Source organism: Mauremys reevesii, linkage group 10 (genome assembly GCF_016161935.1).
Source record: "Mauremys reevesii isolate NIE-2019 linkage group 10, ASM1616193v1, whole genome shotgun sequence".
Lineage (NCBI taxonomy): Eukaryota > Metazoa > Chordata > Testudines > Geoemydidae > Mauremys > Mauremys reevesii.
In genome coordinates, this window is record NC_052632.1 from 49,239,943 (window position 1) to 49,264,725 (window position 24,783).

The 24,783-nt window shown below is 51.0% G+C and overlaps 1 protein-coding gene across 8 annotated transcripts in view; it reads right to left on the bottom strand.

Moving 5' to 3' along the window:
- Positions 1-24,783, bottom strand: part of LOC120373766 (ankyrin repeat and fibronectin type-III domain-containing protein 1-like) — a 740,213-nt gene that overhangs the window by 186,550 nt on the left and 528,880 nt on the right. For 6 of the 8 annotated variants that reach the window (XM_039492609.1, XM_039492608.1, XM_039492601.1 and 3 more), the window contains one exon: positions 23,800-23,928. The exons of 1 other annotated variant lie outside the window; for it this stretch is intronic. In XM_039492609.1, the coding sequence (XP_039348543.1) occupies positions 23,800-23,928 (129 nt within the window). Of the gene's footprint in view, positions 1-22,436; positions 22,600-23,799; positions 23,929-24,783 lie in introns of those variants that run through there. One more of the 8 variants, XM_039492606.1, reaches the window with a different exon arrangement.

The following is a 24,783-nucleotide window of genomic DNA, read 5'->3' on the forward strand; positions in this document are numbered from 1 at the left end:
CTGGCTCCAGTGTCTGCTGTTATAGTGAGATTTAAAACCCAAATAAGCACACAATTTGCTTTAAGAGTACATTTGCTTGAAACTCCACAGACCTGCAGCAAACAACAGAGACACTTTGGGAATTCTATTTCAGTTGCCTCTTCTCTCACTGCCTCTGGCAAAACCAGACATTTCTAGATGCCTCAGCACATAGCACACAGAATAAAGGTTTCTGTTGTAGGAAAGATGCCAGTAGACAGAACAACAGTTTGGGGGAAAAGGAGACATTTTTCAGTCTCTGCTCAGCATCAGTTCCAGAAGTGTAAGCGGTACTGGGCATAACACATACAGGGAGTCATCAGAAACCCTAACCTTAGTGCTTTTTGTAAAATCAATGGCAATGTTTACTAACAACTCTGGAGTCTGATCCCAGATTAACAAGGTTTAAGAATAAATTCTAGACAAAAAAATGCAGGAACTTCAATGGTCTGGAATGAGTGATGTGAGTTCAGGACCTGCCTGTACCTCAATAGCAGGGCAGGGTGAATGGGTTTGCTCACAGCGGGTTCCCTGTTATCGAGAATGGCAATTCCTGCAACTCTACATCCAAGCTATTGCGAAGGCCAGGGCGCTCAGAGTCTCGGTAATGAATCATAGAATCATAGAATCTCAGGGTTGGAAGGGACCTCAGGAGGTCATCTAGTCCAACCCCCTGCTCAAAGCAGGACCAAACCCAACTAAATCATCCCAGCCAGGGCTTTGTCAAGCCTGACCTTAAAAACCTCTAAGGAAGGAGATTCCACTACCTCCCTAGGTAACCCATTCCAGTTCTTCACAACCCTACTAGTGAAAAAGTTTTTCCTAATGTCCAACCTAAACCTCCCCCTCTGCAACTTGAGACCATTACTCCTTGTTCTGTCATCTTCTACCACTGAGAACAGTCTAGATCCATCCTCTTTGGAACCCCCTTTCAGGTAGTTGAAAGCAGCTATCAAATCCCCCCTCATTCTTCTCTTCTGCAGACTAAACAATCCCAGTTCCTCAGCCTCTCCTCATAAGTCATGTGCTCCAGCCCCCTAATCATTTTTGTTGCCCTCCGCTGGACTCTCTCCAATTTATCCACATCCTTCTTGTAGTGTGGGGCCCAAAACTGGACACAGTACTCCAAATGAGGCCTCACCAGTGCTGAGTAGAGGGGAATGATCACATCCCTCGATCTGCTGGAAATGCCCCTACTTATACAACCCAAAATGCCATTAGCCTTCTTGGCAACAAGGGCACACTGTTGACTCATATTCAGCTTTTCATCCACCGTAACCCCTAGGTCCTTTTCTGCAGAACTGCTGCCCAGCCATTCGGTCCCTAGTCTGTAACAGTGCATGGGATTCTTCCGTCCTAAGTGCAGGACTCTGCACTTGTCCTTGTTGAACCTCATCAGATTTCTTTTGGCCCAATCCTCTAATTTGTCTAGGTCCCTCTGTATCCTATCCCTACCCTCCAGCGTATCAACCACTCCTCCCAGTTTAGTGTCATCTGCAAACTTGCTAAGGGTGCAGTCCACACCATCCTCCAGATCGTTAATGAAGATATTGAATAAAACCGGCCCCAGCACCGACCCTTGGGCTTGATACCGGCTGCCAACTAGACATGGAACCATTGATCACTACCCGTTGAGCCCGACCATCTAGCCAGTTTTCTATCCACCTTACCGTCCATTCATCCAGCCCAGACTTCTTTAACTTGCTGGCAAGAATACTGTGGGAGACTGTATCAAAAGCTTTGCTAAAGTCCAGAAATAGCACATCCACTGCTTTCCCCTCATCCACAGAGCCGGTTATCTCATCATAGAAGGCAATTAGGTTAGTCAGGCATGACTTGCCCTTGGTGAATCCATGCTGACTGTTCCTGATCACTTTCCCCTCCTTTAAGTGGTTCAGGATTGATTCCTTGAGGACCTGTTCCATGATTTTTCCAGGGACTGAGGTGAGACTGACTGGCCTGTAGTTCCCTGGATCTTCCTTCTTCCCTTTTTTAAAGATGGGCACTACATTAGCTTTTTTCCAGTCGTCCGGGACCTCCCCCGATCACCATGATTTTTCAAAGATAATGGCCAATGGCTCTGCAATCTCATCGGCCAACTCCTTTAGCACCCTCAGATGCAGCGCATCCGGCCCCGTGGACTTGTGCTCGTCCAGCTTTCCTAAATAGTCCCGAACTACTTCTTTCTCCACAGAGAGCTGGTCACCTCCTCCCCATACCGTGCTGCAGAGTGCAGCTGTCTGGGAGCTGACCTTGTCTGTGAAGACAGAGGCAAAAAAAGCATTGAGTACACTAGCTTTCTCCACATCCTCCGTCACTAGGTTCCCTCCCTCATTCAGCAAGGGGCCCACACTTTCCTTGACTTTCTTCCTGTTGCTAACATACCTAAAGAAACCCTTCAGGCAACCGAAGGGTCTGGGTGGGTCAGGAGGCAGATTCCTAGCTTTGATTTGGGGTTGGGTCTAGCGCTAGCACTTTTAGGCCCCTGATAGAAGGGTGAGGGCTTACTTGGAATTGGAGGCACTGCCACCCTCACTAGACAGCGACGGCATCTTACGGCTGAACATTGTTTTATTGAATTCTGAAGAAAAGGAGAACCAGAGAAAAGTTGTTTAAAATACTACTCTGATGTTATAAAATGTTCTGTATTTTGTAAATAAAATCTTTATACTAAAAATATTTCTCCAATGAGTGCTTTCTACTATACTAGTACTGTCTGGGCGGCTCCAGGAGATGATTGTCCATGAGGATGACTGACGATGGGGACTTGCTGCACAAGTGCTCCCTGGCTTGCCTGCTGAGCAGGGGAGAGCATCATAGTATGGAGAGCATCATAGTATGGAGACAGGTATGCAGTAACTCCACCTACTTCCCCTGCACTGAGGCAGTCATGCTGGTCCTAGGAATCTGGTGAAACTTTCAGAGCACTTTGGTCTCTGCATAGGTGTCATAGGGTGTTCTCCGCACACCAGCACTGAAGGGGTTAAGGTGACAAGAGAGCCAATTAGCCATACACTGCACCTGCTGGGCAGGAACATAGCCAGGAGTTGAGGCTGAGGGGCGGGGAGCCTGCCGGAATGTGAGCCTGCAGTCACACTCCCTGATACAAGGGGCAGAGTAGGAGCCTGACAAAGGCAGTGTAGGAAGCTGTCCAGGGAAGGAGCAGTGAAGTCCAAGAGAGCATAGACCTCAACTGCTGGTTTGAGGGTCCCTGGACTGGAACCTGGAGTAGAGGGTGGGCCCGGTTCCCCTACCAGCCACTGCAGGAGTGGCGCAGTCAACCCAGTAGATATGGAGACTGCATGAGACTTTGTGGAAAGAGACTGGTGAGACCCCGGAAGGGGAGGACAAGTGTGATTTGGCCATAGCGCTAAGCCAGAAAGGAGAAGTGCTGCAGCTCCTGACTAGTGAGAGAGGGGCTGTGGAGTGAGTGACTGAGGCAATGGGCTAAGTGACTGCAGGATGGGGCGCAGAGAGTCGTGAGCTAATTCCCCAGATGAGCCACAAGGAGGAGCTGCTGAGCAGTGAGTAGCAGATCCCGCTACAGCAGAGCAGGGGAAGTTCACCTTTGTGTAGTGGGCAGGCAGAAGAGCAACATAGGTGGTGCAGAGTTGCTGTGCTGGTCCATGGGGTGAACCTTACCCAGAGCGCTATACAAGAGCTTCAGATGCCAGGACTGACCCTGGAAACACCTAGTGAGGACAAAGCTCCCTAGTGAGGACAAAGCTTCCGGATGCTTAGGTCACCCTTCAAACAGGCCCTGGGACTACTTCAGGAAGGAGATGGTCGGCCATATTCTACCCTCCTTTATACGCATTAAGCCCCACTGATGTTGATGAGCGTGCACTGGGTGTGACTGAGGGCAGGATTTGCCTAGCATCCTGGTCACACTCCCAGGAGTCCCATGGGGGCAAGGCAACATTCACTGCTTTAAGGCTGAGTTCTCTGCAAAATGCTCTTTGTACAAAAGAAAAAAAAGGTGGGTGGTTTGACCACTTGCTAACCAGAAATGACTCATCAGCTGCAGACCCCAGGGCCCAGTTGGCTTCCCCAGCAGTGCAGTGGCACAAAATATCCCACTCCCTCTGCACCTCTCGTCTGTTCTGCACAGGCACTGCGGGCAAAGAGAAGCGGAAGATGGGAGCCAGGGAAGGAAAAAGATAAGGAGGTAGTTGGAGGCTGAAGGTGTGTATGAAAAGTGGAGTGGGAAGAGGAAGGTGGAACATCACAGTCACGTGGGGATTAAACACTCTAGTGACATGGTCTGCTGCAAATATGAAATAGATGTCATCCCATCCCCTAACCACCCTCCAGCCACCCTAGCATTTTAACAGTGTATCAAGGAAGGTGTGAGGCACTACAGAAACACTGGAATCAAGGGGTGAGGAGAGGAGAATGGGCACATGGATTGGGCCTCAATCCTGTAAGATGCTGAGTATCCTCCACTTCCATTGGCTTGGACAGGAGTGGCAGGTGCCAGATCGGGGATGTGGTGGTGTAGTGAGGCGGCCTGGCTCCCAGCCGCACCTGAGAGGGACAAGCCAGAACAGCCGCCTCAGTGGGCGGAGCCACCGCCACCTGTCCCCGCCCCCCGGAAGTCAAGGGGCGGGACAGAAAGTATAAAGGCCCGGGCCCAGCACTCAGTTGCGCCCCGGCCGCTGGAGAGGACAGACGCTGGTGCCCAAGCTCCTGCTGAACCAAGCCTGCCCCGAGCCCGGTACCCTGAGGAGGACTGGCCGAGCCTTCCCCGAGCCCGGTACCCTGAGGAGGACTGGCCGAGCCTTCCCCAAGCCCGGTACCCTGAGGACGACTGGCCGAGCCTTCCCCAAGCCCGGTACCCTGAGGAGGACTGGCCGAGCCTGCCCCGAGCCCAGTACACAGAGGAGGAGTCGAGCCCACCTGTGCACCCGTCTCCTGAGGAGCCAATGCTGGTGGACCCCCCTGCCGAATCCACAACGATACAGGTACCAACGGAGGGGGAGATTGGAAGTGGCCCGGGGATAGCCGACCCCAGTCTGGCTGTAGCCGACCCTGAGCCTATGTCAGTGTGTTGCGGCCAGGATCCCCACTGACTGCAGCGGATCCCCACTGCTGCTAGGGCCCCGGGCCGGGACGCAGTGGAGTGGGTGGGCCTGCGTCCCCCCTGCCACCCTCCGCACGGGTGGCAGTCTCCCCCTCACCCCCAATGCTCAGGCTTAGAAGCCTGGACTTACCTGTTTGCTGCTCAGCCCTGCCTGAGGGTCTGAGCCCTGTATCTGTTGCTGCCCCGCCCTGAGTTAGGGCTTGGGCTTTATAAACTGAACTGCTGCTCAGCCCTGCCTGAGGGTCTGAGCCCTGTATCTGTTGCTGCCCGCCCTGAGCTAGGGCTTGGGCTTGATACACTGAACTACTGTTTGTTTGCTCAGCCCCTGCCTGAGGGTCTGAGCCCAGGACTACTGCCTGTTGCCCCGCCCTGATCTAGGGCGTGGACTGTAAGACTGAACTGCTACTCAGCCTCCTTTAGTGAGGCGGCCTGGTTCCCAGGCGCCCCGAAGGCGAAGAGCGACCCCTCACCTGACAAGGGGACCTGCACACGGACCCTTACACGTGGCACCTGACCAGGGACCCTTGCCCAGCTATGTGGGCACGGGCCCTCGACCCTTCTGAGAGGGGACCTGGGGGGGGGAGAGCGAACCCTCCCCGAGACATGGATCTGTCTCAGCTCTTCGCCTTCCTGACCGAAAGCCAGGAGCGACAGCAGGCGGCCCAGCTCCGGCAACAGCAAGAGCAGCAGGCCGCCCAGCAGCAGCAACAGCAGCAGCTGGTTGAACAGCTGGGAGCCCAGCAGCACCAGCTGATGCAAGACCTGGCCACGCGACATCAGGACTTCCAGAGGGAATGCCTCCACCAGCTGGCCGCGGCACTGCCCCGGCCCACGGAGCCCCAGCCTGGGGGCTCCGAGGGGGCACCACGGCCGAACCCACCCATCCGGCTGACCAAGATAAGCCCCAGTGACGACCCAGAGGCCTTCCTGGTAACGTTCGAGCGGGTCGCCGTTGTCGTGGGGTGGGCTCCGCACCAGTGGGCGTCCCTCTTGGCCCCGTACCTTACAGGGACCGCCCAGACGGTCTACCGGGGTCTGTCTACGGAGGCCGCCCAAGATTACCACCAAATAAAAGCGGCAATTCTGGACGCCCTGGACGTGAGCCTGGAAACCTTCCGCCAGCGGTTTAGGGGCTTGACCTACCCCACAGGGGGCCGGCCCCGGATGGTGGCCCAGGAACTACGGGAGACATGTAAGCGGTGGCTACAACCTGAGACCCGAACGCCGGAGGAACTCACGGAGCAAATTGTGTTGGAACAGTTCCTCCATATACTCCCGCCACGGGGGAGAGCCTGGGTCCTCCGCCATCGGCCCTCGATGCTGGCGACTGCCGTCTCCTTAATGGAGAACTTCCTGGCGGCGGAGGTGGCCGTGGGCCCGACCCCGCGAGTCGCCACCCCCGGGGGTGGGTCGCCCCAATCCCGAGAGGAGGGCCCCCCTGGCCCGGACGGACTCCCGAGAGTCCCCCTGGGGGCCCGAGCCCCGGTGCGACCCGCGCTCACCTCACCTCCCGTAAAGCGGGGGACCACGCGGGACTCTCCGGGAGGAGCCGCAGGAAGACGTCCCCAGCCAGGCCGAACTGACCTGGGACCCTACTTCTCCTGCAGGGAGTATGGACACCTACGCCGGGACTGCCCGACGATGGAGTGCCACTTCGGCCAAGTTTACTCCGGGGAAGGCCGCACCCGGCGTCCCCAGGCTGCCAGAATCACGGTGCCCGTGGTCCTGGAGGGGTCCCCAACAGTGGCTCTCATCGATTCCAGCTGCGGTCAGACGCTGGTCCGCCAGAGCTTGGGGCCCCGGCCTGACCCCCAACTGGGAACGATCCGATTGCAATGCATCCACGGGGATACTCGGCCGTACCCCAGTGCTCAGGCCCAGCTAACAATAGAAGGAGTCACCCGACTGATGGTAGTGGGCCTCGCCCCGCGCCTTGCGTACCCAGTGATCCTGGGCCGCGACTGGCCTGAGTTTTCGGAGGTCCTCCGCTGCCACGCCGGGGAATGCCCGAGGATCACGCCGGCCTGGGAAGGAGAGCTGCCGGAGGCCATAGAGGGTGAGGAGGAAACGTCCGAACCCCCCGAGCAGCTGAACGAGTCAGAGGACTCCCCTACAGGGACCCTAGAGGGCCCCCCACTTCAGACGGACTTCTGCCGCGACCAACGGGCCGACCCCAGCCTCAAGCGGGCGTATGAACAGGTGGCCGTCATCGACGGCACCATCATAGACTCTTGCCAGGCCACCCAATGGTCCCACTTCAAGTTACGGCAGGAACACCTGTACCGGGTGCAGAAGGACCCCCGGACAGGGGAGCTTCAGACCCAGCTTCTCGTTCCCCAGTGTCACCGACGAGCCATCATGAAGCTAGCCCATGATGTCCCGGCGGCTGGACGCTTCGGCCAGGAGAAAATGTTGTCCCAGATTTTGACGCGCTTCTTTTGGCCTGGCGTGCATCAGGAGGTGCGGACTTACTGCCGGTCCTGCCCCGACTGCCAGTTGGCTGCGCCAGCCCAGACCCCGAAGGCACCATTGATTCCCATGCCATTGATTGAAACCCCCTTCGAGCGGGTGGCCATGGACTTGGTGGGCCCGCTCCCCAAGAGCGTGGCCGGCTTCCAGTATATACTGGTCCTGCTGGACTATGCTACCCAGTTCCCCGAGGCAGTACCCCTCCGGACTATCACGGCCAGTAGCATCGCCAACGAGCTCGTGAAAATCTTTGCCCGCGTCGGTTTGCCCCGAGAAATCCTGATGGATCAGGGTACCAACTTCACCGCTCGGCTATTATGGCAAGTGTGTGAAGTCCTAGGGATTAAGCAGCTGCATACGTCCGTTTACCACCCGCAGACCGACGGGCTGGTCGAACGCTTTAATCGAACCCTTAAGAGCATGTTACGGAAGTTTCCCCCAGATGACCTCCGACGCTGGGACCAGTTACTACCCCCACTGCTCCTGGCGATCCGGGAGGTCCCGCAGTCTTCCACTAAGTTCTCCCCATTCGAGTTACTATACGGCCGACGGCCCCGAGGCTTCCTGGACCTGATGCGAGAGACATGGGAGCAAGCCCCGTCCCCTGCCCAAGGCCTCTTGAAATACGTGCTGCAGCTTCAGGAGCGCCTGGCCCGCGAGAATCTGAAAGACGCCCAGGAGTCTCAGGCACAAACCTACAATTGCGGGGCGCAGACTCGCGAATTCCAACCCGGGGATCGGGTCCTACTCCTCCTCCCATCTAACGAATCAAAGATCTTGGCCCGGTGGCAAGGGCCATACGAGGTGATCCGACGGGTCGGGCCTGTCACGTATGAAATCTACCAGCCCGACCGGCGAAAAAAGAAGCAACACTGTAAACTTTCTGAAACCATGGTGGGAGCGAGAGGGGCTGTTGATTACCCCCTACCCACCGGACCCTGAGCTGGGCCCCCAGGTGGCAGAACCAGTGGACTCCGAAGGCCCCCAGCTCGGACCGACCCTGACGACAGAGCAACTTAAACAAACCCAGTCTCTCTTGTTGGCATTCCCCCACACCTTCACAATCCGTCCGGGGTGCACCACTCTTGTCCAGCACACCATCCAGACAGAGCCAGGCATGGTGATCCGAGGTGCAGCCAGGCCTTTGCCCTACCACATGCGGCCGATCGTTGAGGAAGAGGTACGAGCCATGTTGGACTTAGGGGTCATCGAACCAGACCAGAGTGAATGGCGCAGTCCAATTGTCCTAGTCCCCAAGCCGGATGGCAGCAGACGGTTCTGCATTGATTTCAGGCGCGTCAACGCCATCTCAAAGTTCGATGCGTACCCGATGCCCCGAGTAGATGAGTTGCTCGGCCGGTTGGGAGAAGCCCGGTACATCACCACTCTGGATCTGAGCAAGGGGTATTGGCAGATCCCCCTCGAACCGGCCTCCCGGGAGAAGACCACTTTCGCCACCCCCACGGGCCTGTACCAATTCACCAGAATGCCCTTCGGCCTCCATGGGGCCCCGGCCACATTTCAGCGGCTAATGGACCGCCTCCATCAGGCGCATCAGGACTACGCCGCCGCATACCTGGACAACGTCATCATTTATAGCCGTCAATGGGAGGATCACCTCAACCGGGTGGCCGCAGTCCTGAGGTCTCTGCGGGCTGCCGGGCTGACAGCCAACCCGAAGAAATGTCGAATCGGGTGGCAAGAAACAAACTACCTGGGGTATACCGTCAGAAATGGACTGGTAAAACCCCTCATAGGGAAGGTTCAAGCTATTGCAACCTGCCCCCCACCAACTACCAAGCACCAGGTACGCCAGTTCCTGGGGCTGGCCGGCTACTATCGACGTTTCATCCCTCGGTTCGCGACCATCGCAGCCCCCCTGACAGGATTGCTGGCCAAGGACAGCCCCCGACAGATATGGTGGACCCAGGAGTGCGACGCGGCATTCCAGACCCTCAAGGACAGCCTCTGCCGCGAACCCGTCCTCCGCAGCCCTGATTTTGATCGGGCCTTTATCCTCCAGACCGACGCCTCGGAGGCGGGACTCGGCGCGGTCCTCTCCCAAGAGGTCGATGGGGAAGAACACCCAGTCATCTATATCAGCTGGAAGCTATTCCCCAGGGAGAAGAACTACACAGTGGTGGAAAAAGAGGCCCTCGCTATAAAATGGGCGTGCGACGCCCTCCGGTATTATCTCCTGGGAGCCCCATTCACACTGAGCTCCAATGGTTGGCTCGAATGCAAGACCACAACATGAGGCTGCAGAGGTGGTACCTAGCGCTACAGCCTTACGCCTTTACGGTCCTCCACAGAGCTGGGAAGGACCACGCGAATGCGGACTTTCTTTCCCGGCTGGGAGGCATGGACGGGTCCGGCCCCACTGCACGGGAGCCGGACTTGCGTGGGGGTGTGTGTAGTGAGGCGGCCTGGCTCCCAGCCGCACCTGAGAGGGACGAGCCAGAACAGCCGCCTCAGTGGGCGGAGCCACCGCCGCCTGTCCCCGCCCCCTGGAAGTCAAGGGGCGGGACAGGAAGTATAAAGGCCTCGGCCCAGCGCTCAGTTGCGCCCCGGCCGCTGGAGAGGACAGACGCTGGTGCCCGAGCTCCTGCTGAACCAAGCCTGCCCCGAGCCCGGTACCCTGAGGAGGACTGGCCGAGCCTTCCCCAAGCCCGGTACCCTGAGGAGGACTGGCCGAGCCTGCCCCGAGCCCAGTACACAGAGGAGGAGTTGAGCCCACCTGTGCACCCGTCTCCTGAGGAGCCAATGCTGGTGGACCCCCCTGCCGAATCCACAATGATACAGGTACCAACGGAGGGGGAGATTGGAAGTGGCCCGGGGATAGCCGACCCCAGTCTGGCTGTAGCCGACCCTGAGCCTATGTCAGTGTGTTGCGGCCAGGATCCCCACTGACTGCAGCGGATCTCCACCGCTGCTAGGGCCCCGGGCCGGGACGCAGTGGAGTGGGTGGGCCTGCGTCCCCCCTGCCACCCTCCGCACGGTGGCAGTCTCCCCCTCACCCCCAACGCTCAGGCTTAGAAGCCTGGACTTACCTGTTTGCTGCTCAGCCCTGCCTGAGGGTCTGAGCCCTGTATCTGTTGCTGCCCGTCCTGAGCTAGGGCTTGGGCTTGATACACTGAACTACTGTTTGTTTGCTCAGCCCCTGCCTGAGGGTCTGAGCCCAGGACTACTGCCTGTTGCCCCGCCCTGATCTAGGGCGTTGACTGTAAGACTGAACTGCTACTCAGCCTCCTGTAGTGAGGCGGCCTGGTTCCCAGGCGCCCCGAAGTCGAAGAGCGACCCCTCACCTGACAAGGGGACCTGCACACGGACCCTTACAGGCGGAGATAAACCTGATGCTGAAAAGGAAAACAAACCACCCAGACAAAACCCAAACAAACAGGCAAGATGACAGAGACCAAAGCGCACTGGGGATAATGGATGAGCTTCATGAGACATATCCCCAGCAGGGGTGCGTGGCGACATCAGCAACCACCCGAGAAGAAGGCAAGTGGCCAGGAATGGGCAGCTGACATTTTTAAACTCTCTTCCCTGCTGCTTGCTTTTGATAACTAGGATGGTATGTTTCTGTTTTCTAACTAACACAGGGGTGGACAAACTATGGCCCACAAGCCGTTTTAAGCTGGCCTTTGAGCTGCACCAGCGGCTTGGCCCTGCTCTGGCGTTCTGAGAGGGGCGCTGGGTCGGGGCTGCACCACGTGGCTCCGGAAGCTGGCATGGCCCCCCTCCGGCTCCTATGCGCTCCATTGGGAGCTGCGGGGGCGGTGCCTGCGGATGGGGCAGTGAGAAGAGCCACCTGGCTGAACCTCCGCGTAGGAGCCGGAAAAGGGACATGCCACTGCTTCTGAGAGCCGCCTGAGGTAAGCGCTGCTCGGAGCCTGCGCCCACTGGCCTCTGCACCCACTGGCTCCCCCACCCCCACTGGAGAATGTCCACTCAGCTCCAATTTAAATGCCAGACTTTGGTCGAAATGACTCCAGTATTGGTGCTTCTCATCAAGATTTGACCTCACAACTGAAGTTTTCAAAAGCCACAGCTGTTATTTGGCATGGTTGCAAACAATGGAGGACAACATTTACTACACAGGTAGGGCCTGAATCAAGTGAGTCTCTCCAGCCTCCTGGTTTCTAACCTCAGCATATTAAGATTAAGCAGCAACCGTCTGACAGTACAAAGAGAACACTATTAAGTGGCTCCATCACATCACTGAAGGGTGCTATCCACTGTTGCATAAGGCTTCCCAGTTCATTGCACAAATGGGCGCTCGCTCACTTCTCTACCCACTTTCTCACAAGCATTCAGCACCAGCTTCTATCTTGCATACTGCTGCTTTATTCACCCTGGGAGAATTCCCCCCCTTCCCACACCCAGACAATGGGACCACACACTAGACCTATGCGGTACTTAATCCTTAAGTGGGACTTGTAGTGTGTTGGCCTTGTGTGATGGGCCACAGCACAGGGCCTAATTTCACTTGCTGGGCTTAAAATACAAGCTGAGTTTATGAAAGCATCTCACAAGTCACCTCAAGATTCTCCTCTCCTGCTTCGCCCCTCCCCACGCTAATGACTGGAGCAAACAGAGGGAGAGAAAATGCTGGTTTGAATCCCAGAGTGCATTTTGATTCAATGGCATTCATGACCCTGTTTCTGTGAGGGCTGGGAATAGGGACGTACAGAACCAACATGGTGCAAACTGTGACTTGTTTGCAATTTGTGAATGATCTGCAGGCGATGGATTAGCTGCTGCAGAAATATGTGCATTATTTCAAACAGCAGTTACCTTTGAGACTCTCATGCTGTGTTTGCAGACAACTTTGAAAACAGGATAGAAGGTGATTTTTGTCAAATAAATTATTCACTGCAAATTATTTACTAATGACAGAGCTTGCTTTTCTCTGGGTACCTTTATGGGCCACCTCACCACAGGATGTGAGCACCTCACAGTCATTAATGAATTTATCCTCATAACATCAGGAAGGCAGGGAAGTGTTATCCCCATTTTACAGAGGGGGAAATGAGGATCTGCAATTAAGGCCCAGGTTATCAAAGGTATTTCAATTCCTAACTTCCATTGAAATCAGTGGAAGTTAGGAGCCTAAATTCCTTTGTGATCTGGGTCTAAGTGATTTGCCCAAGGTAATAGAGGGAGTCTGGGGCAGAGCTGAAACCAAATCACCTGGCTCCTACTTCAGTACCTTAGCCCCAGAGGTTCTCAACCTGGGGGTTCAGAACAGGGGTCAAGAGGTTTGCAGCTAGATGGAAGGGGACCCTGGCTAGATGGGAGGGGATTCCAAGGTGATCTTGGTATGGAAAATGGTGTTCCAGTAGGTAAACAGCTAACCCTGCTGCCTTAACATAAAGCCCCCGCTTTCAGTGAGTGGTGAGAGGAGGGGGAGGGAGTTCAGCACTAACACAAGAGCCTCCTTGGTTTCTGGACTGCAGTTCCTCTTTCCCACATTTGTTTAACACAAACCTAGTTTCCAGGAGCCTGATCCTGAATGGCTTATTAAGGCAAAACTCTGTTGGAAAAGCCAGTGGGTGTGTAGCCGGAACGAAGAGCTCAGGCTCGGGCCCTACCGTGTGTTAGCATTTGGCAATCCTGAGCGGCACAAAGCAGCATTGCACACTGGAGCAGACCGCAAGTGCAGTGTCAAAGTCCAATTCCATACAGCTAATTCAATAAGTCACAGATACCATTACTTCATAAGGCAGAGAGACTCCAAAGTTATTAGGAGAATTGGGAGGGGGAGAGGAAAAGTTGAAATGGAGAAGGGAGAGAGACAGGGAGGGTGGAGAGGGGGGAGCTAAGACAAGCAGCAGAACAAAAGATCCCATAAATCATGAGAAGCTGCTGAAATACCAGAACAAATGACCCCCTAGCTTGGCCATTGTTCCTGAGTGATGGCTTAAAACGCTCCCAGTCGAGACAAAGTGCCTCCAGGTTTGTTTCAACACTGTGCCTGCCCCATTCAGAGCAGTGCATGCACTGCTCAGCATGATCAGCAGCCCTGAGATTCTGGGGAAGGCCTATGTGGTTTAGGAATAGTGGCTGAGATTTGCAAAGCCATTCCCATTAATTTAATGGGCTTTGGGCATCCTCAGCTCTAAGCCTGCTTTGAAAATCTCATGTGACAGGAACACTCTCACCAGTCACAGGTTTAACCAAAGCACCTGCACCAGGGCTGGATTACCCAATAGGCAGACTAAGCATGTGCTTAGGGCACCAGCAAGGCAGGGGGCACCAAAAAAAAGAGATGATTTTTTGAAAAAAATTGACATTTGATATTTCAAAAAAAGCACCGAAGTAATCAGCATGGGAAAAATCAGAACTTTGTTAGACTTCCTTACATTCCACTCCACACTCTTCCCCTGTTGTTCTGTTCTCTTTTTATTTACTCATCCCCACCTCTAACTGATCATCCTACTCCTGGTGGTAAAACAGGTGTGGATGTGTCAGAAACTGAACCTGCTCATGCCTCAACACACCGATGGGCAGTTCTTAAAACATATTTGGGCAATGATCGTGTGTTGAAATCTCTTTCTAATACTCGCTGGGAGGCACATGCAGTGCCAACAAGTGCAATTCTGGAGTCCTACTCAAAGATTGTGGATACATTAGAAAGTATAGCTGAAGACCGATCACAAAAGGGAGAAACTACATGAGAGGCAGAAAAAATTGCAAACAAGATGCAAGAACTAGAGTTTGTATTCATATTGACCATGTGGAATGAAATTTTACAACACTTTTACCACACAAGTCAAGCTCTCCAAGAAAAAGAATTGGATTTGAAAACATGTGCACACCTTTGTCAATCATTAGCAGACCACTTGCACACTTTGAGGAATGATTTCGAAAGATTTGAAGACATATCAAAAGAGAGCTTGCCTGATACTAACTACAAAGAAGCCCAGTCCCGCAAGTGAATCAGGAAAAAACAAGCAAATGATAGCAGTGCAACAGAAACAGCATTGAATCCTAGAGACAAATTTTGCGTATCTACTTACTATGCTATAATTGATACACTTGAAACTCATATGAAGAGGAGAGGTGAAATGTACAAAGAAGTATCAAGTAGATTTTCTTTTCTAAATGATATGGACTTATCTGATGAACACTATTCACAAGGTTCCCAAAAGCTAGTTGACTCATACCCTGTTGACTTGAATATGAATCTCTGCGGAGAATTACGGCAGTTCCAGTGTTATATGCGCGTAAAGTTTAATGAAACAGGAAAAATGAAATTCAGTCACATTGATCTTCATGACACAATATTGAAAGGCGGAATACAATGTGTATTTCCAAATGTAGAGATCGCACTATGTATTTTTCTAACATTAATGATTACTAACTGCTCTGCAGAATGCTTTTTCTCAGCTGAAAAGAATAAAAAACCCTCAGAGACAGGGCCGGCTCTACTGTTTTCGCCGCCCCAAGCAGCGCGCCGAATTGCCGCCGTGGACGGCGGGGCAAGTCCGTTAGGGCGGCATGTGCATGACGCTACTTTCCGCTCAGCCCCGACCTCCTCCTGCCACCCGCGTGCCCCAACTCTCCCAGGTCGGACGGGGCACTTAGCGGGGCGACATGCGGAGCCCAGCGCACGCCATTGACCTGCCAGGACCAGCGCTGGTGCATGTGGAGTGTCCGTGCTCCTATCTCCACGGGCCCTGCTCGGTCCGCTGGGGACAGCTTGGGAGGAGCCGGCTCTGAACCTGGCCCCAGACCCCACTGGGCTGGACGCTTGCAACTGGCTATGGCAGGGGTATTGTGCTAGGCTCGGCAGCCTCCACTGCTGGCCGCCAGGGCCGGCTCTACTGTTTTTGCCCCCAAGCAGTGCGCCAAATTGCCGCCGCGGACGGCGGGGGCAGCCTGTGTGCTGTTAGGGTGGCACGTGCGTTTCTGCAGCGGCAGCAATTCGGTGGCAGCTTCTGTCTTCAGACGGAAGAAAGAAGCTGTGCCGCCATGGACAGATGAACATAGAAGCTGCTGCCGAATTGCTGCCGCTGCCGAAACGCGCGTACCGCCCTAACAGCACACAGACTGCCCCCGCAGTCCAGCAGCAATTCGGCACGCTGTTTGGGGGCAAAAACATACAGACTGCCGCCCCTTGTAGATTTCCGCCCCAAGCACCTGCTTGGGATGCTAGTGCCTGGAGCCGGCCCTGCTCAGAGAACAACAATGTGTCAGGACAGACTTGATTCACTTTCTCTATTGTGTATGGAAGCGGACATGCTTCGTTGAGTCAGCTTCGATGAACTTATCCAGAATTTTGCAATCAGAAAATCTAGAGAGAAGCTATTTTAATTTCAGCATACGTGTAAGTTTTGTGTCATTTCAAAAAATAAAATTTTATTTTACGGTATAGTATTGTTTTTATTTTGAATTACATATGGGGGGGCACCATAATCATTTCAGTGCTTAGGGCCTCTAAAGGTCTTAATCCGGCCCTGCCCTGCACATACCCCAGACCCACACATATGCCCCTCCCCACCCCCTCTTTAATTATCAAGGGCTGTTCTTTTCCCCCCACCTCTAGTTATTTTTTCCCATCTCTTTGGCTAAGGTCTTCTTAGGAGCTTGAAAATAAAAACAAGTTTAAGTCTCATCTCACTTACCCTCATGTAAATCAGGAATACTAGGCTATGACAATGAAAACACACTGGTCACTTCCATGTTGAGTGTGAGTCATTTTCACATTCTGGTTCTCATACCTCAGCCCAAAGTTGCAGTTGTGGAGGTCACATACTGCAAGGGAATATTTAAACCCAAAGAGAAAGTCTACAGCATTACAAAATTTGAAACTGCATCATAAATATGTTTCCATTAAAAGCCTTTTGCTTTTTAACCAAACCGAAAACTTGGGCCTGATCTACCTGCCAACAATAATGCAACGACAGCTGGCTCCTCTATGGTGCCTGGAAAGGGGCTGGTACTGCAGAGAGACACTGCTCCATGCTGGAGCTCTGGGATGCACCTTGCCAAAAGCAGGCCTGGTATCTCTAAGGCCTCTAGTGCAGAGGGAACACAGCCACCCTTTTTAGGTCCTACCCACACTACAACGTTCAGGACCAGCTATACTTGCCAGAGGCTAGTGCTTTTGTGGATGCTAGCCCTGCACAGTCCTTGTGCTCAGCGGAATGCACAATATGCAAGTCTACCTGGTCTCTGTGTAGGGGCATAATGGGGAAACCTTCTTGCCTCTTTTCCCCAGTCATATGGGGCAGGCACAATCCAACCCTCTATAAGCTTCAACGTCTAGGTTTCCTTATTATCCTCATTTTACAAACAGGGGGAACTGAGGAACAGAGATTAAGTGATTTACCAATGCACAGCCAGGAACTGAACCCAAATCTCCTGTTCTTCTAATCACTAGACAACATCCTCTCATCAGTGATCCTTGAACTGCTTGCAATGGGCTGCCAAAATGCAGAGCAGAGATACATGGGAAAGTGTGGAATGTACAGTATTTTTACTAAAATAGCTTAGAATAAGCTAGTCTCACAACACATTACAGTGAGGCTCCCCGACGTGAAAAACGTGAGAAAGAAGTGGAGAGAAGGGGGGAGTGATTAGAAAAAAGGGAAAGAAACAAATCAGGGAGATATGCAAAACAACCAGAGGAAATGAGCAGGAAAGGAAAAGCAGAGAGGGAAGAGAAGCAGAAAGAAGCCGAGGTTAAAGAAAGAGACAAGTAACAAAGAAAAAACGGAAAAGGAGAGAGTGAATTAATGAAATTTGAAACTGCAAATGGAACTGAAAGATACAAGCTCAGAGCATGAAAAAAAGAAGAATCGAACGAGATGAAGCTGAGACAAAGGCACTAGAATTTCTGATCAAGTCCCTCACAAGAGGGTGTTAAAGAGACAAGCTGAACACAGACATTGTTATGGATTAAAAGCTGGTTAAGATATGATGTAAAATAGAGAAATAACTGATAATTTCTAAGTGTGCAAAAAATTAAAAGTGATCTGTGGCAAAGCGATAAAATTGGTGTTTTGGGGAAGATTTCTGCTTGTTTTTATTTAACCTTAGAAATATCAAGAATGTCAAATTTTGTCATCTCCGGTTTGCTAGAGGACTCATTGAACGTGTTAGAAGTGGGATGTTTATTTTCTCAGTCCTTACTTGAGTAGGAGAAAGTGCTGAATCTTTAACAAAGAGACCTTTTCTCCCATGTGTTGCTTGGTCACTGGAGTTAAACAGGTATTACAAACAAACAAAAATCAATGAGTTATAAACCGTCTCACTGAAAATCCCTTCCTCTCTCAATTTCCTAGCTTTCACTCTCTTCAAACCTGTGATACCACAATCTTACAATTTCTCCAGCTGCCCATACAATCCTTCAGCACAACAGACCTGAATTTCTAATATAAGAAATAAGAAGGGAAAGAATAATTTTAAAAATAAAAACACTGTTCAGGCCTTCTTTATATATCCTACAAAAGCCACTACATGGATATTCCACTCTCTGCATTACCCCTCCCCCTGAACATCAGACTGCCCCACAACCAGCCTGGCCTCTGAAGCATTAAGTATTGGGATCTGCCAGGAGCAAGATCCCAGACGAGAAGGACCAGCGGTCTGAGGCAGTATGGCATATTCATAGGTCCCTAACAGAAGGAACTTTGTGGGACCAGCTTAAAAAAATAGCCTAAAAAAGTCTAATAATGAAGTACTTATATTAGTAAATAACATATGAATGAAATAAGTGTTTTCTCAATACTTCATTCCTCACCCCCTTTTTCTTAACAAGTAGAACATAGCAGGCATCGTGTAGTTACAGCTAAACTCAGGAGCAAAATCTTGTTTCACTTGCTTTTTAGAGTACATAAATATGTGCTGCCTAAATAAAGCGTGTACTGTGCCACAGAACCAACATGGACTATTGATGTTTTGCATCTCATGGACACAGGGCGAGCGGAGGCAAGCGAGCTGGGTTCTAGACCCTCCTCAGATGCTGACTGCCTGTGTGATCTTGGGGGCTAATCACCAAAGGGCAGATATTTAAAGGTATTTAGGCATCTAATGGAATTTTCCAAAGCACCTAGGTGCCTAGCTCCTGTTGAAATAATTGAGTTTTAGAAACCTAAATTCCTTTGAAAATCGGAACTTGGGTGCCTATTCTTCTGGGTGCTCAGCTTCTGACATTTAGGGCCTGATTTTCAGCAGAGCTAAAGAACTGTGGCTCCTATTGTGGGTGTTCAGTAACTCTGAAAATCTAGCCGTAAGTGGGCTGTAGCCCACGAAAGCTTATGCTCAAATAAATTTGTTGGTCTCTAAGGTGCCACAAGTACTCCTGTTCTTTTAGCTGTAAATGGACACTTCAAATCAGTGGTCCTCAAAATTTGAAAATTTTAGCTTCAGTCTCCTGGTGCCCCATTTTCCGCATCTGAAGAATGAGGATGAGAACACTTTCGCTCCTGATGGAGTGCTGGGAGAAGTAATCAATGGATTGGATATGTACCAATATATGTATTATTAGTTATGTCACCAGAACAAATCAGAGCCTGCTCTTGGACCCCACTTGCTAGGTGTCCCCTCCCCCCCCCCCCACACACACACCAAAAAGAGCCTGCAATTTTGATTTACAAGTATACATTAGATACTTGTGCATAAAACTGAGGAGTGTGAATGTACATATCCAAGCACTGACGACGTGGGGTCCAGTCCTGCAGACCCCAGGTCCAAGCAAAACCCCACTGACTGGAGGAACTAATGGAATGATGACATTACAAAGCCAAGCGAGTGAACGTCTCCTTTGCAGGGCCTGGCTTTAGTGTACAATGTGTTACCTCCACATGTGGTCCACATTTTCAAATGGCCATCCACTCAGCCTGCAGGTGTGTGTCCATCCCTAATATTGTGCATGTGAGCACCTGCGCACACCCTTTTCCAGCACCAATCCCAATGCTTAGGTGACGGGTTTAAAATGCTATTATCTGCACATGCCCACTTTAGAATCTCTCGCCGGTGCATGTTAGTGTTAGTGCTGAACAGAGTGCATGTGGGTGTCCGCACAGGCATCCTGAGGCTTTGAAAACTTGGCCATGTATATTTGAAAGTAAATTAAATTCTTATACTGGAACAATATGCCTACTGTAGCTCCTGGATTTCCTACTGAACCAGAACAACAACGGAAGCGGTTAGTAGAAGATCCAAACAATATCCTCTGAAGACATTAAGATGGTTAGGGGCTCAATTATGGCTCTGACTGTTACAATAGATTGCTACCCAATAGGGGGCGTTATAGTATGATAGTATGCTTCTGTATATACCTAGGCTTGGCAGAATTCGATTTTTAGGTTATAATTTTGACAGATAATATCGATGTTTATTTTAAGCATTTTTTCTATTTTTCTCAATTTAAATTTTTACAGTTGCACAAAGTTATGGGTTTTAAGCATCTTCCTCTATTTTTATTTATTTAAATTGTCAGTTGTGGGAAATTATGGGGGGGATCAGACAATTATTTAATGACAGTAGAGGTTGAGATTCAAAAAGTTAAAACTTTACAATCATTAAAACATAAATTGTCAACATCATGTCAAAACATACAAAGTAAATGACCTTAAATCAAACTCTAACAAGTTCTCAACCACCATTTTTCTTACTTTGCCTCTGTACATGTCAATTATTGATGGAAATATTTTTTGTCAGTTTGTGTGTGTGGTGAAATCAATGTTTGCTGATATTTACCAATACAAATCTAATCATTCCAAGCTTATGCATAGGGTAATATCTTTGAAACCTGTAAAGAAGTTCTTGATGAGAGAAGTCAGAATATGTGCAGGAAGGAATGAAGCCTGAATGTTGTGCTGTCTTAGACCACTTTCTTTTTACACTTGACTATTGAACACTAGAGCTAGGTGAAATTTTTTGGCCAAAACGTTTTTTTTGGCAAAAAATGCAGCTTCAGCAACACCTAAATGTTTTGCAGATTAATGCTGGTTTTGCTGAATTGTTTCAGTCAAAACCACCAAGCACGCAAAAATTTTGAAAAATCTGTTCTGTTTTGACATTTTTCTAAATGAAATGTTTCAATTTCTTGTTTCAAAATGACTTTGTTTTGTAATTTCCTTTAATTTGATTAAAAATACAACCCAAACCATTTTAAAATGGGCAAAATCAACACAAAATATTTTGTTTGACCCAAAACAATTTTTTGATTTTTGGATTTTCCGAACATTTTGAAAAATTGGTTTGACCCACAACATTTCTTTCCCCCACCCCAGTGACTTGCAAGCCCCGTTATTCACACTGCTCGACTGAACACTTGTGAACCTGGGCCTCCCAAAAGAAGAGGAAGAAGCAAAGTGCCCCGCTGTGATGCCTGAGGATGGGGTGCCTTGGAAAGGCATAGCACCTCTGACTAGAGGCCTGGGAGAAGAACAAGAAGTTTAGCCCTTAGCTACACCTTCACAAGTGAAGTTAGTGCTTTCCTACAGTATCAGCAGCCTGATCCCGAGAGCTGGGCCTCCCCTGCCTAGAAATGGCCCATGGCCTCATGCTGCAGTATGCTGCCAGCAGCGGTCAATGGCTGCCTCCACCCCCTTTGCTCTGGCAATGCTGGGAGTCAGACTATGCCTGATCTCTGTGGGCGCATTATGGTGGGTTGACAGGAAATACTCTCAGCATACCTGTGCAGGGAGGAAGGTGTAAGTGAGCCACAAGTGTTGCAAACTGCTGGGTACAAACATGAATGGAGGATGATTGTTACACTCCAGTGAGGTTACATTCAGCCATTAGAACCCCCGACAGGTGGGATAACATTAGAAAAATTCTAATTTTGAGCCACAGATTGTCTATCCTTGGTCTCCAAAGTGGTTGTGTTTGGCAAGTTTTACCTGCAAGTGATTACTCCTCACTAAGGATTTGTTTCCAGGCTGCCTCACAAAACCCTGTGAAATATTATCATTTATTATTGCCAAACAAACATGAGACAGCTGGCTCCCCCCAGCACTGACAGCTGAAGCTGAAATATACTCCAGAGATAATATGGAAACTCAGTAAAAATTAAATGGTTAAAGATGACCAGCAAAGGGGGATGGGTAGGAATTGGGCTTGTGCCTTTTTTGCTTCTTTATGCTGGAAAAAGGTCTAAACTGGGTTTTTGTTCATTTGTTTTTTGGTTTGTACATTAGAAATTTAGGTCTTGTCTAGTTTGGAAGATTCCATGATGGTTGAAGGATGGAATGATGACATCAGAAGAGCTACGAGAGTGAACGTTGAGCAATTGGAAAGGAAAGGGATTTTTAGTCAGGTTGTTTAAGACTCTGTGGGTTTTGTTAATACCTATTTAACGCTGATGCCTAATTACCATTATGGAGAAAGGCAGCCTATCTGAAGGATTCAACACTCCTTCCGTTAAGGAGTTAGAGCTTAGAATAAATGGCCCAGAGTTCTCCAGCAAAAGCAGGGGAAAAACAGATGACATTCCTAAGGAATTTTTTTTTAAAGTTCTGATTTCTTTATCCAATTCAGGAATTAAAAAAAGGCACAATTCCCATTTTGAAAAAAATCCTTCCTTAATGCTGAGAGGATTGAGCTATGAGTGGACTTCAAGACTATCTCATCAAGACACACAAACCATGGATAAATTATTTCCATCTCAAACAGGGGAGCAGTCTCAGAATAAAGCTGGCAGTTTAGCTCAAGCTGGAGCACTGCATGCGGCATCTCTGGGGTTCTGTGCGTGTGTCACACCTACAGAACACCACAATAATAATATTTTGCACTAATACAGTGCATGTCACCCAAAGATCTCAAAGCACTTTACAATGGGAGGGAGGGATCACGACCCTCATTTTACAGAGGAGAAAATGAGGCACTGTGAAGTGAAGTCACTTACCTAGAGCAAGTCCGTGGCAGAGCTAGGAATAGATCACAAGTCTCCTGACACCTCGCGCCATGCTCTAACCATCAGACAACCCTGCCTCCTAGAACTGCAGCCTGGTCCAGTTTATAAACATTAGGTGGGTGGCTGGCTGACAAGGTGCCAGTTGCACTGATCCCCTGACAGCTGGTGAGGGAGGCTGGGTGGGGCCTGCATGTGGAATGAAGGGGTGGAAGCTGTGGGCAAAGAGCCCCAGTGGTTTCAGCTTCCTGCTCCACCCCTCCAGAGCTCCTAAAGGAGGGAGAATGCAAAGGTGTCTAGAGACTGTTCGAGCATAAGGCCTCCTTTGCCCGGTTTCCTGGCTTCTCTTTAGCTCCAGCCAAAGGACTCGGCGTTGGAGCCTGGATCCCTTTGTTTTGCAATAACACCAGGCAGGGAGTTTGTTTATTCACTCAGAACAAATAATTGTCTTAATTAAAAGTTTTTGCTGAAGCTGTATCCATCCCACATAGTTAGCACTCATCGTCTGCCTCCCACACACCTCCCAGAGCATGCTCGCTGCTCCCCCAGAGATACATTCATGGACTAGCAGGGCAAACAGGAACCCAACACTGACTCCCAACCTTGCAAAGCTTCTTTTAGCGCCCCCCCTCCCCGAGTCCCCTCTCCCCACACAGGCAGGGAGTTGTCTTCCTTTGGCACCTTTAACCCTCACCGTCCTCTGTGTCCCATCCTGGGAAGGACTAGCAGTCCTATACCACTTAACTCCTGAGCCCAACCTCTGCCACACATGCTACTGGGGCCTGTTCGAGGGGTGGGTGGGTGGAAGGGGGCTCTGCCTCACACGCTACAGGGGCCTGATGGGGAGTCTCTGTCTTACACACTACAGGGGCCTGTGTGAGAGTTCCCTGTGCATCACACGCTGGAAGGGATCTATGATGGGTGGGTCCCCTCTGCCTCACACTGGGAAGAGCCTGTTGAGAGGTACGGGGGTCACTGCTGCCTCACAGATGCTGGAAGAGGCCAGTCATGGCATCCCCTCTGCCTCACATCACTGGGGAAGTGTCTGAGACCCCATTGAGCCGCTCCAGCACAGGCTGGGAGATAGTGGCTGCACCCCAGGTCTGTACTGCAAGTGTCTTTCAGGGTTGTCTCTGCTAGAGGGTATATTCCAGTGCTGAGAGGAGGAGTGCAAATGGGTAGCCCCTCACTACCCTTTCTGTACATCCCTGACATCACTCAGCACTAACAGACAACAGCAACTGTGGTGGGGCTCAGACAACCCCAAAGAGCTCCCTGCACTGGAGGGATCTCAGCAGAAAGCTGAGGGCTGGGGTCCAAAGTGCCTTTCGTCTCAGCCCTACCCTGAAGCTCTTACCATTCAATGCTCAGAGACCTGGGACGGAATGCAGGCAGCTCAGCTGAGGCATACTCAGCTTTCCTCCTCTTCTCCTGCTTCTGCTTAACTGACAAGCGGTGGGCAAACTTAGAGAGGCTGCTCTCCGACCTGGGGAGGGGGAAAGGAGAGGTGTTAACTTCACTGCAGCACCTTAGGGACCAGAGGCAGGTTCAGGGCAAGGCAGAGGGATGCTCATAAGAGGCAGGGGTGAAGCAGCAGAAGGCTCAGAGAGGGTAGGTATGAAGCAGCAACAGTTTTAGAACTGATTTAGTGGGACAAATTCTATCATTTGCATCTGCACAGCCCTACTGATGCCAGCAGTATTGCATGGGTATAATGGAGGAGCAGGTCTTGGCTCCATAGCATTAGGCATAATTCTATCCACCTGGATACAAACAGAGAGTAAGAGCTGTTCCTTTCACCCCTAATCAGTGAAAGAGAATGTGTTACTGAGACCTGCCTGGAGCAGAATGCAGTTACCTAAACCAGAGAACAAGAGTATGGTGAGCAAGATGCACCCCGATCTGCAGAGCGATTGCAGCTCAGCAGCTGAGAAATCCTTCTGATGGTGAATCTGCAACCCCAACAGCACGAGGTTCTAACTCCTCATCGGCTGCAGTTTCCTGCTCAAGCAGAAATAAAACAACCCTGTAAGGTGTGAATGTTTTGCTTCAGTGTCGATCCAGAGAGTTCCCATGATGGACAAGGCAGTAGCTAAGGGATGGAAACTGGCTGCTCTGGGCTCCCCCCATGCTGCCTGTTTCACTGCTCGGCAAGATGGTCAGTGCAAGCCAGAGGCTCAGCAACCTCCACAAAGAAAAGCAAAGGCAGCTGGGAATGGTACACGTGAAACTTCTGTCACAGTCACATTCCCATTCACAAAAAGCCCAGAGCGCTTGCACATCCCCAGCTTGGGATTGGAAACACTGAGCAGCTTTCATTCTGGGGGCTGATCTGGAAATA